General features: G+C 41.5%; 1 protein-coding gene across 1 annotated transcript in view; it reads left to right on the plus strand.

Moving 5' to 3' along the window:
• The window catches only part of ANKRD31 (ankyrin repeat domain 31), a 94,159-nt gene that overhangs the window by 52,950 nt on the left and 28,505 nt on the right, over window positions 1-12,704 (plus strand). Inside the window, exons 16-20 of the mRNA XM_038765988.1 lie at window positions 690-881; window positions 6,932-7,074; window positions 8,698-8,860; window positions 10,020-10,138; window positions 12,378-12,465. Coding sequence (XP_038621916.1) covers window positions 690-881; window positions 6,932-7,074; window positions 8,698-8,860; window positions 10,020-10,138; window positions 12,378-12,465 — 705 coding nt within the window. The remainder of the gene's footprint in view (window positions 1-689; window positions 882-6,931; window positions 7,075-8,697; window positions 8,861-10,019; window positions 10,139-12,377; window positions 12,466-12,704) is intronic.

Genomic DNA, 12,704 nt, shown 5'->3' on the forward strand with positions numbered 1-12,704 from the left:
TTACTTCACCGAAAGTAAAATGGACATGACGACGCTGGTGATGTTGCCTGGTGATCAGGGAACCTCCCCCCAACCCACCCCCACACTCCAACCTCTATTACTTCACCCCCACCCCTTTTAAACTTTCTCCCCTTTCTCCATGGCTCCCACCACTGCTCTCATCCCCAGAGCTAGTGCCATAAAAGAAGTCAGTGTTGAAAAATTGAAACCCAAGTTTCGCACATCTGAAACAGGTATAAAGTCAGAATTGTAGGTGTCGCTCAAAGTAACTTGACAATGTCATTATCATTACCAGTGTGCTTGGAGTTATATGATTCCCCAAGTTACACATAAAGAGAAATGCCAATATTTGGCTCACGGGCATGGCTTTGGTGCACATGAATATGGTGAGATGCAGTCATGTTTTTGCCAGAAAGCTATAAGTAAGCCAGGGCGAGCCATCCACCCCAAAACGCAGTCTAGCCATTGGAATATCTTCAGTTTCCCCTAAAATTCAAGTAAGGCTCTCAGCTGTAGAGTACTAATCAAGACTTATTGGAAGTAGTGGCCTATAATGTTAGTGATTTCTGAAAAAATATTGCCAAAAACATTTCCAAGTTATGCATTAAAATAATGATACTGGAGATGTCATAAATGGTAATCAAAAAAACCTTCCTGCTGAAGTTCTTTATCCACTTCTGTGTCTTTAGAGCCTTCAGAATTGGGCAAAGGGAAAAGCAGGGGCTTGCCTACTCGGTCTGTTCGGGAAACAACCACTCAAGGAAACGAGAGAAATGCTCAAGGGGAGAACTGTCTACATTCAGCTGCTGAGAAAGGAGATTTGACATTAGCGAAAGCACTAATAGAGTCTGGAGCCCGCGTAAATCAACAGGATCATGCAGGTTTGGGTCTTTTTTTTTTCCAGTGGTTCTGCTTCATAGATTCGGCGCATTTAAAGTGACACTAAAGTTCTTTCTTTATGAATTTAGGAACAGATAATTATGATTTGGGAACATGGGTTGCTTTTAAATAAATCAAACAATGAATAATAGTCATTGAGCCCATACTGTGGACAGACCACTCAATTAGACACATAGGAAAGCGGAATGGAAGCCCCTGCCTGCCTTCAATTAATTTAGAGCCTTGTTCATTCAAGAATGATTGAGGATAAGGGATTTCATCAGGGCCATCAGCACTTGGAAGGATAAGGGATTTCATCAGGGCCATCAGCGCTTAGAACAGCGCTTGGCACATAGTAAGTGCTTAACAAATACCGTCACTATTATTATCTCCAATCACATACCCAACAGTCACTTTTCTCTCTTGAGCTTGAATAGTGCTTTTGACCAGAGCCATCAGACACTGGTGTGGGGCACTATATCTGTTATTCCTTTTGCCTCTCCCCTCTTTATTCTGGCCTTGTTTGCAACACTCAGAGAGGAAAACCATCCCCTTTACTTGTGCAGTGAATCATTTTAATTGGCTGCCAGGGTAGCCATTCACCCAGTTTTTAGCTGGTCTGTTCCCTGCCCGGACTGAGGCAGCCCTGGGCACATTTGTCTGCTGTTTTTATTTTCAAAGGCCCAACAGCTACATAGATTCTGCAAATTTCTGCAAGAACCTGGTCATGTGTGGCAATCAATCAATAATATTTATTAAGTACTTACTCTCATTCTGTGCAGATCACTGTAAATGCTTGGCAGAGTACCACAAAGTCAGTAGACATGATCCCTGCCCTCAAAAAGCTTACAACAGTCTAGTGGAGCGATCATGTCTCTTAACTTTGTGGTAGACTTCAGTATTTAGTGAGATTGTATAAAAGGACATAGTGTTGGGTGTGGATAGTGATGTAGTTTTGAGGGTTGAGATGGCAGTTGAAGCCGTGAGAGCAAATTTGCTTCCCAAGGGAGTGAACTTAATTTGGGAATTGAAGGGGACCCAGAACTGACCTTTGAGGGATACCCAAATTTATGCAGTGAGAGGCAGAAGAGCCAGCGAAAAAGACCAAGAAAGAACAGCCAGAGAGTTAGAAGGAGAACTGAGGGAGGACTGATGTTTCCAGGAGGAGGTGGTCCACTGTGTCAAAGGCAGCCAAGAGGTTTAGAAGAATTAGGGCAAAATATAGTCCATTAGATGTGGCGAGAAGGGGGCCATTGATGACCTTAGAGAAAACAGTTTCGGTGGAGTGGAGGGGAAGGAGTCCTATTGTAGAGGGTTAATCAGGGAGTTAGAGGAGAGAAATTGAAGGCAGTGGGTATAAACAACTCATGCGAGGTATTTGAACGGGAATGGGAGGAGGAAGATGTGGTGATAATTGGATGGTGCAGTGGGGTTGAGAGGGGTTTTTAGGATAGGGGCCATATGAGTCTGAAAGCAGAGGGAAGGAGCCATCACAGAGGGAGCAATTGAAAATGGTGGTGAGGGAGGGAAGAAGAGTGGACACAAGTGTTTTTTGATAATCTGTGAAGGGATGGGGTTGGAGGCACAGGTGAAGGGGCTTAGATTTCAAAAGCAGGTGGGAGATCTCTTGGGAGATAGCCAGGAAAGATGGGAGTGAATGGAGGGGCAAGAGGGAGCTGGCAGGGTAAATGGGAGATTTAAGGGAGGTTTTGGGGCCTGATGGTTTTGATTTTATCAGCCAAGCAGTTGGCATCAGGAGAAGGTGGAGACACTGAAGGTTTGAGGAGGGAGTTAAACATTGGAATAGTTGATGCAGGCCGTGGGCAGGAGAGTTAATACGGGAGAAGTAGTGTTTCATAGGCTACCCATAACTTGCATTACTTCTGTAGCTTGCGCCACAAAGAACACTAGAGCAATTTGATCATTTTTTAAAACAAAAATTTTTGAATGTCCCCAGAAATGGACAGAACCACAAACACTGAGTAGTCCTTCCCACAAGGGAAATATATATTTTAGAATTTTTGATACTTTCAATAGTTATTATTCATTTAATTAAAAATGGAGATGAGAGTTTGGCAGAGGGATGTCAGGAACTCTTTAGTGCTCAGTCGCCAGTGTATTGTTGTCATTGGCCCAGAACTGGAAATTTCCGTTAACACTGCTAGAGCTCTTTCAGATAAGCCATTAAGAATGTTTTTTTTCCTTAATTGGCCTTTCCCCTACCACCCTGTGACCACTTACCCTAGATTCCTTCTGGAAATCTGCCTCCCCATCCCCTTGGCTTTGGGCAGATCCTCTCCACTCTCATCCCTCCCTAACATGCCAGTCCTGGACCGTGACATTCCAAACCTGCTCCACAAGCCTTTGTTTTAAAAACTTGTCCTGCTCCCTTCAATCCTTATTCCTGTCTTCCAGCTCTGGTGTCCAGGGTGGTAAGGACTAGAACAGAGTTGGAAAGGCAGCCCAAGTGGAAACAAACAGAAAAGGGCAGACAAGCTTGGGTTTTGGAGCAGGAGGTCATTATGGCATAGGGGCATGGGTGGGATCCCAGGGCTGCAGGAATGGGTGAGGAGGGAAAGGGCAGGGGAGAAAAAAGAAATGAATGGCTTACCTAGGCAGCAGCTGGGATTGATAGGGAAATTTCCTGAGTCCTAGCCAGCACTGGCTAGCGGGTATGGTCCTCTGATCGGGTGGCTCTCCTTCTAGCCCCCTTCTCTCTATGCCCTCTGTAATTTCCAGTTTCTGCAGTTTTATGTCGGTCCCTCTCCATTCACACATCTCCTCCAGCCAACCTTCTCTGATAAATTCCCAACATCCCAAGTGGCACCAGCCCAGCTTGAACACTTAAGTGTATATGTATTACATTCAGTTGTACATTTAATTATTTATTTTGATTCCACTGTTTGTAAATATTTAAGTGTCCATTTTCCCCATTAGATCTTAAGCTCCTTGTGGGCAGGGAGCATGTCTTCTGGTTTTGGGATCCTTTCCCAAGCGCTTTGTATAGTTCATACAGTGCATTGTACACAGCAGGCTCTCAGTAAATACCATTGGTACTACTACTACTACTGCTTTGTGGGTAGGGATGCCCCACCAGAGGAGGAACTAGCATCCCTCCATAATTGTGTGGTTAGTGTCTCTGCCCAAACTTTTCCCCAACCCAGCCTGTGCATCCCCCTTTTTGGCAGTGCAAGGCCTGAAATCAGGAGGAACAGAGAATGATGAACTTGCTGTGTTGTCCTCTTTCCTCTCATGTGAGGATGCGCTGGGTATCCAAGTGGATTGGGAAGCAGTGGGGCATAATGGAAAGAACCCGGCCCTGGGAGTCAGAGGTCCTGGGTTCTAATCCTGGCTCCCTAACTTGTCTGCTGTGTGACCTTGAGCAGGTCACTTAAGTTCTCTGTGTCTGTTTTCCTCATTTTGTAAAATGGGGAGTAAATCCTACTCCCTCCTACTTAGTGTGCCCCAGGTGGGACAGGGACTGTGTCCAACCCCGATTATCTTGTATCCACCCCAGCACTTAGAACAGTGCTTGACACATAGTAAGACCTTAACCGTTATTATTATTATTATTGTTGTTCTAGTTCCGCCTTCTTCTGATTTTCCCATACGGGGAGGAATAAGTGGGCTGAACAATGTAGAGTCTCCCCAGTGCCTAAATTACTCCCTAATAGTCAGATATGCTTAAAGGGCAAGCTATAGTATTCCCGAGGTTTAGTTTAGGGTTATTTAATTTATGGCCTGTGATAGAGATTTCTCTCTAAGTAGGTTCTGGTGTACACACACACACACACACACACACACACACACACACACACACGAGAAGCAGTGTGACCAAGCGGAAAGAGCACAGGCCTCGGAGTCAGAGAACCTGGGTTCTAATCCCGACTCTGCCACTTGCCTGCTGTGTGACCTTGGGCAAGTCACTTAACTTCTCTGTGCCTCAATTCCTTCATCTGTAAAATGGGGATTAAGACTGTGAGCACCCTGTGGGACAGGGACTGTATCAACCCAATTATCTTATATCTACCCCAATGCTTAAAACAGGGCTTGGCACATAGTAAGTGCTTAACTAATACCATAATTATTATTGGATCATGAAGACAAAAAGATAGAAAAAGAGGAAACAAACCACAGAAAGAGGTAGGACTGAAAAGAAAAAAGGGGTTAATGCCAGATCCGTATCCACCCAAGGACAACTCTTCTCTTTACAACTAGATAGGCCACTAATGGTTAGAAAGGAGAAAAAGGGTTAGGGGGAGGGCTGGCAGAGAGAAAGAGAAATGGAAATGTATGTTCCAGAATGGGGGAGAGATTCATGAGATCAACCACTAAGAGGAACTTTAGGGACATAGTACATTGCTTACTCCACACTTTCTCTTTTCCTAATCTCCCTGCAGAACTTTGTGTTCCGTTTTTCAGCTAGACTGAAGGAAACTGGATGGGAGAGAAAACGCTGGTAACAATAGGGTTACAGATTCTACTGCCTGTGATTCCTTCCCCCCCCCCACCAAAAAAAAAATGTTTGTGTAACATATTGTTTATGCAATGGAAAACTGTAAAGCAGAATTCTTATTTGGGTGCTTTAGCAAATGTCAAAAAAAAGTTGGAGTGAAGTTACTAGTCTCTAGAATTTCCAACCTCTTTCAAGGAGATTTTCCAAACATCATCGGGCCACTCTTTGTTTTACCCAGCGCGAGTACAGAAAAGCCTTAGGTTCATGCCCTACACAAAACTTTTCCATTAAACCTGGTATAAACATGATTGTTGTAGTGTGGTGCTGGGTTGGAAAGAGAAAATGTGCTTCTGGGATGCCAAAATAAGAAGAGAACATTTATCCATTTATTAGATTCAACCTTTGTCAGAACCTTCTGAGAGTTCTGTGATCCATTCTAGTCTGTGTAGCTAAAACAGAAGGTCAAGAACTTGTAGATGATTCAGAAGAGAGAGGGGGGAAGATCATTAAAGGTTTAGGAAATAAAATCTATAAAGAAAGTTCTGGGATTATTTCCCTTATTTAAGAGAAGGCTTTAAGTGGTCTTAGGTCTTCAAATTGAAGAATTGAAATTATGGGGTTTAGTAATCAAGAATATTTACTGAGCACCTCTTTTATGCAGAGCAAATAATGTGTGAGAAGCAGCGTGGTCTAGTGGATAGACTCTAGGCCTAGGAGTCAAAATGACCTGGGTCATATAACTATAATCTTAATAGTAAGATTAAGTGCTTACTATGTGCTAGGCTCAGGGTTAGATACAAGATAATCAGATCCGACAGCCCCGTCCCAAACAGTGTTCGCAGCCTAAGAAAATCTGAAGGTAACTCTCAGAGTCGGGGCATTTGCCCACTTCCTGGTTTAGTGCTTTACAGTAATCTCACAACACTCAGGACTGGGGAAAATAGAGCTTATTTATTCTGTTTGGGCCCCTGTAAGCCTTCAAGTATTGTTATTTTGAGAAATTTAGCTGGGTTGACCCTGACGGAATTCACCTTCAGGTTGGTTTCATTGGTTTTCCTGTTTTGCAAGAACTCGGCTTCGAAATGTGTGTTTAAACAGCATTTCTGATGAGGTTAATTCATTACAGTGAAAATTCAGCTTCAATTTCTTAAAAGCTATTTATGTTTCTGGGTGATTTTGTGTTTCACATTCATTATATGCAAAAAAAATCCAAGATTAGCCACATGAATACAGAAGAGTACTAGTCACTACAGTGCTTATTCTGTTTATGGCGCTCAAACTTTTTTTAATGATATTTGTTAAGTGCTTGCTCTGTGCCTGGCACTGTACTAAACGCTGGGGTAGATACAAGATAATCAGGTTGGACACAGTCCATGTCCCACATAGGGCTCACAGTCTTAATCCCCATTTTACAGATGAGGTAACTGAGGCAGAGAAAAGTGAGGTGACTTGCCCAAGATCACACAGCCTATAAGTGGCAGAGCCGGAATTAGAACCCAGATCCTTTTGAATTTCAGGCCCGTGCTCTACCGATTAGTCCACACTGCTCCTCGAATGATACTTGAATGAAAACTTGTGTCTTCTTTGTTTTGTTAGGCCGGACAGGACTGCATGAGGCCTCTAAGAGGGGATTTACCAAGATTATCGTAGAACTATTGAAAGCTGGGGCAAATGTTAACAGTAATGACCTGGATGGGATCTCACCCTTACATGATGCTGTTTCGGGCAATCATTTAAAGGTAAAATGCTTATTACCTTTCCATTTTTGTACTTCTCAAGAAAACAGGGAGAGGAAATTAGGTTCTTTTGGAGAGAGAGCTAAAACAAATGGATACACCAGTCTGTTTGAAATGAACAGGAGAATTTGTAGGTGAATTAAAAAGGCAATATATTTTAAGATGAATTATATTCCTTTTCAGTATTTATAGAACAACGAAAAACATTTATCAGTCAAGCTACAAAGTCTAATATAATCAGGTAATCAAAGCCACATCTTACTAAGTCCATCTTTGAGCAACAGCAAACTCTGGAGACAGAAGAAAATTATGAACACTGAAATTTAACATTCAGGAATCACTTTGACGTAAATATATAGATAAACGTAGTACAATCAAAATATCACTGCAATTCTCCATTCAGCAGGAAATGCTTGCATATATTCAATCAATCCTATTTTCTGAATGCTTACTATGAGCAGAACACTGTACTAAGCACTTGGGAAAGTACAGTATGAGAGAGTTGATAGACACGTTCCCCACCCATAATGACCATATGGTCTAGAAGGGGAGACAGACATTAATGTTAATACATAAATTATGGATGTGTGTGTAAGTGCTACGGGGTTAGGGAAGGGTTAATAAAGGGTGCAAATTTGATGCAGAAGGGAGTGGGAAAAGAGGAAATAAAGGTCTAATTGGGATTAGGACGGATATTCAGAACTAGAATATAGTTTTAAAACAAATTAAGATCTCGAGGTCTGAATTCATGTCTTTCCCAGAAAGCAAACGAGGAGCGACTTTTTGGTGTTTAACAGTTGTATATATAGGTATTCGATTTGTGACATTAGAAGTCAGTTGTTCCTAATGAAGTATTTTAAAAATGTACATCTGCCTTCAAAAAACCTGGTCGGCCTGAATTTGCTTTTTAAAGAAGTTAGCAAAATCATTATGTGTTACTTAGTAGAGACTTAAATTTTCCTATCTGAGTTCAGCCGCTAATGTGGATCAGTGCCTGAACTTGTACCTCTTGGCCTTGGGACTCTTTTATCTTGGACCTTAAGAAACTGGAGTTGATGCCACCAACTCAGGGTAGGGACCGTCTCTATATGTTGCCAACTTGTACTTCCCAAGCGCTTAGTACAGTGCTCTGCACCACAGTAAGCGCTCAATAACTACGATTGAATGAATGAATGAATGTGTTCAAGAACAGTAGAAATGATGGGAAAGGAGGAATTATTCAAAGTGACAAATTATGGGAACATGCCTGTAGACTGTAAACTCCCTGTGGGCAGGGATCACATCTACCAACATTGTTGTATTGTACTTTCCCAACCACGTGTACAGTGTTCTGCACACAGTAAGTGTTCAATAAATACAATTGATTGATGTGAAATTGGAAAGGGAAAGATTAGCCAGAAATGAGAAAGAATAGATATGGCCAAAAAAGTGAGCCTCATGAGATTGCAATGTTTAATCCCTTTGATCACTGTATAATTTAAAGACTGTTTGTAAACTCTGTTCACGTTCCTCTAAATACTTGATTGACCCAAGATTCATACGCCTAGTCTTTTTTCTACTTTTAATATTGTGATGTTACGAATAATTGCTGAGATGCTGCTACAACACTGAGCAAATATTTTCTAGGCTGCTGAGATTCTGCTCCGGTATGGAGCAAATCCGAAGCAAAAGGATGACCGTGAGAGAAGTGCTTTGGATGAAGCCACCGATGAGAAGATGAAGATGTTGTTGAAGTCTTTTGGTCCTCGTGAGACTAGAAAATCTAGTTATGCAAGCACCATTGATCCAGGTATTTGGGATTTTTCTCTAAAGATTCACACTTTTATTTAGTAAATTGAACTTACACCATGCCACTTTGTGGCCTAGTGGAAAGAGCACTGGCCTTGGAATCAGAGGACCTGGTTTCTAATCCTGGCTCTGCCAATTGCTCTGCCATTGCCTGCTGCATGACCTTGGGCAAGTCACTTAACTTCTCTGTGCCTCAGTTTCCTCAACTGTAAAATGGGCATTCAGTATCTGTTCTCCCCCCTACTTAAGACTTTGAGCCCTCATACGGGACAGGGACTGTATTCAAACCTAATTGACTTATACCGATCCCAACAGTGTTTGTCACATAGTAGGCGTCTAACAAGTACCGTAAAACAAACAGCAAACACTTCTAATATGAATTGATTCATTTCAGATGGGTATTTCCTTCATTTGGAAAGTCCTGGAGGGATTTCTGGAAAATGAGCATTACCACATTTGGTTATAGTTCTAGGTCTCTGGTCACCAAGGAGAGTCACTTTTAGTCATTGGACCCAAGAACATTAAAATAAAATCCAAATAATTACAATCTCATTTTTGAACTTCTTCCTAAATGGGCAGTTTGCAGGTATATTTGGCCTCTGCCATCCACAATTCAGTATCTACAACTGGAATCTTTAAGTAGGGCATAATTTCATACAGACTGTGAATCTTTGGAACCAATTTCTCGTAAAGGAAAAATAATTAATTTGCTTGAAACATTTCATCAGTATTTTTAGAATGTATGTTTTTGCTGAGAAAATTTTTTTTTTTACCACTTGATTAAAGTGTTTTTAAGTCTGTATAATTGGCAGTTAAATGAGACTGATGAAACTATTTTCCTACGTTTGACTCTAAAACCAATGCTCAATTATTTATGGCTGAAATCTGTGGAAAATGGACTATCCAGGATTCTTCCTGCTCCTCCCTGACATGTCTGTGCTGGCTGTGTCACTGATCATTAGCACCTCTGAAGGAGAAGGTGAACAGGGGCTGGAAGAGTAGATGCAACTCAAATCAGTTCGTTGTGTTATTTGCTTGGAACCTTGAAAGACTTAATAGGTGAAATCATTGGCTAAAATCCAGTCTCTGTTGCTGTGAATCAATGGAGAATTGTTTGTATGTGCCATTGTGCTTTCTGTTTTGATTTTGGTTTTTCTCAGAAGGGGAGGAAACATCTAATAGGTCAAGAAAATCACAACAGTGCTATTGTCATGGCTGTACAGATGTTGATCTACCTTCATTTTCAAACCAAGACCAAATGAGAAATACGTCTCCAACTGTGAGTAAGATTCTTAGCCACACGGTTGATGAGGAATGAAAATGCCATTCCTGTTGTGCCAACCTTTCTTATTGATAGCAATTGTAAGGGCAAGGTGAAAATGTTATTCTGTCTCACACAAGTGTGCCATGTTCTCAAACTTTAAGTCCTTCAAGGGCTAGGTGACAGGGCAGGATCTATTGTGTTGTGTTCTCTCTCTTATGGTTGTCAGGCAGTGCAGAGTTGTCTTAACCAAGAAAAATTAGGTTTTTTTGATTGACTTTGAACTAGTTGCAGGTCACCTGCTATGCCCAGCTTCAACACTTACAGGGCTGCTAGTGGACCTTTCTGACTTTTAAAGGGATTTTAAGCTAGTCTGATCCCCTGTAGTCCCAGCTGCACATGGGCAAGGCACCTGGGTAGGATATTTAAGGACAACCCCACTCCTAGAGAATTTGGTTCATTCGACTTTAGACCTTTCATATCAGACCGTGTGGTGTTCATCATCTCTTTAGGTGAACTAAACTGTACTTTGTGGAGAATAGCTCCCCAAAAAGCAGAATGATATTAAAGAGCATAGTACTTTCAAAAAATACAAGGAGGAAACACTGGAACTACATGGGTTTCAATATGAGGTCATATCCCTAGAAATAATTTGTTTTAAAAGACCTGTGATTAATACATATCATAACAATAATAATAATGATTGTATTTATTATTCATTATTATTATTATTGATATTGTATTTATTAAGTACTCACTATATGGCACACACTGTTATAAAATAACTCCAGGGTTAATAGAGAAGGAGGAGCCAAGACAGATATGATGAAAGAAGAGATGCGGTCAGTTAGCAGATTTGAAATGAACTTTCTGTGCACCTTGTCAACAAAAATAACAAATGCGTTTTGAGGCTGCCTCTTGCAAAGGTAATTCCCCGGCCAAGAAAGCAGTATGGAATTGATGAACAACCAGTAATAAAAGATTAAGAAGGAAAAGATGGAGGGGTAAGGAGGTGAAAGGGAGAAGGAGATAGAGATGAAGGAGTGGATGCTAAGTGACACAGTGTCTTTCTTCCTATACTTAGCATTTATGTACATAGATATATTTTATTTGTATATTTGTGCATTCAGTTATTGCTCTCCTGATATTTTTGCACTGTCAGTGAATCAGAGGTATTTAGTGAGTGCCGCCTCATGCAGAACACTGAACTAAGCACTTGGAAGAGTACAATAAATTTAACAGACACGTTGCCTGCCTTCAGAGAGGTTATATTCGAGTATGGGGGGGACAGATGTAAAATTAATTTACAGATGGGGGAAGATGGAAAAGGGGATATGTAGATGAGTTGGTGCTGAAGCAATAGGGTTTGTAAGACATACATAGATGGTTCAGGAAGTACCACTTCCTGCTATAACCTTCTTCTTGCTTCTCTTCCGAGTCGTAAATAAATAAGCTTATTGTGGGCAGAGAGTGTGTGTCTTGCTTCTGTTGTGTTCTGCATTCAGTAGGCACTCCTATAAATACCATCAGTTGACTGATGGGAGTGAGTGGAAGAGGTAGAGAGTAATAATGACAGATAGAAGACATAGAGGTGGTGGACATTAGATAAAAGTAGAGTAGGAAGAAGGGAAGGAAAAAGTGATTACTGAATAGACTTTAAAAAAAAAAACCCAAATCTGCTTTCACAACTCCAGTCTGTGTATACTAGCAGCTGTTCAATCAGTCGTATTTACTGAGCACTTACCGTGTGCAGAGCACTGGACTACGCACTTGGGAGAGTACAGTATAACAAAGTTGGTAGACATATTCCCTGCTCACAATGTGATTACAGTCCAGAGGACTAAGTATGCAGTGGGCAGTGCCACCTGCATCCCACTCGAAAAATTTCCATTTATCTTTACTTTTATCCAAACATAATCATAGTGTGTAAGCTCCTCTAGACTGTAAACTCCTTTGGGGCAGGGAAGGTGTCTGCCAACTCTCTTGTATCATACTCGTACTCGTACTCTCCCAAGCGCTTAATACAGTGCTTTACACAGAGTAATTGCTCAATAAATACCACTGATTGATATTTTCACAGCCGCCCACGCAGTGTGGGGAAGGCTTGAGTACAGTTGGGACCTTGGAACCCAAAGGGAACCAGTTGCCTCCCCTCAACCAAGGACACTTTATTTACTCAGTTCCTATAGTTCCTCAATTTCTTTCTGAATTGGCATCCCCGGTCCCCTCTGAAGCTCGTAATGTTTGTGTCCCATAGCATGAAAGCATCAGTGCCATTTTACAAGACATTGAAGAGAAACAAGAAAACCTACTGCAGTTTGAAATAAGAACTCATGAAGACTCAGGTAACTTAATTAGGTTCAGTGAGACTGTGAGCCCATTGTTGGGTAGGGACCGTCTCTATCTGTTGCTGGTTTGTGCTTCCCAAGCACTTAGTACAGTGCTCTGCACACAGTAAGCACACAGTGTATACAATTGAATGAATGAATGAGAGACTGTTTTCTAAAATAATGGTAAATCCTTGTGTGAGCCGTGGTAACAGGTCTTGATAAGAACTCAGTGTCTGCTTGTAAAACAAAATGTA

This window comes from Tachyglossus aculeatus, chromosome 23 (assembly GCF_015852505.1).
Source record: "Tachyglossus aculeatus isolate mTacAcu1 chromosome 23, mTacAcu1.pri, whole genome shotgun sequence".
In the NCBI taxonomy this organism is placed as follows: domain Eukaryota; kingdom Metazoa; phylum Chordata; class Mammalia; order Monotremata; family Tachyglossidae; genus Tachyglossus; species Tachyglossus aculeatus.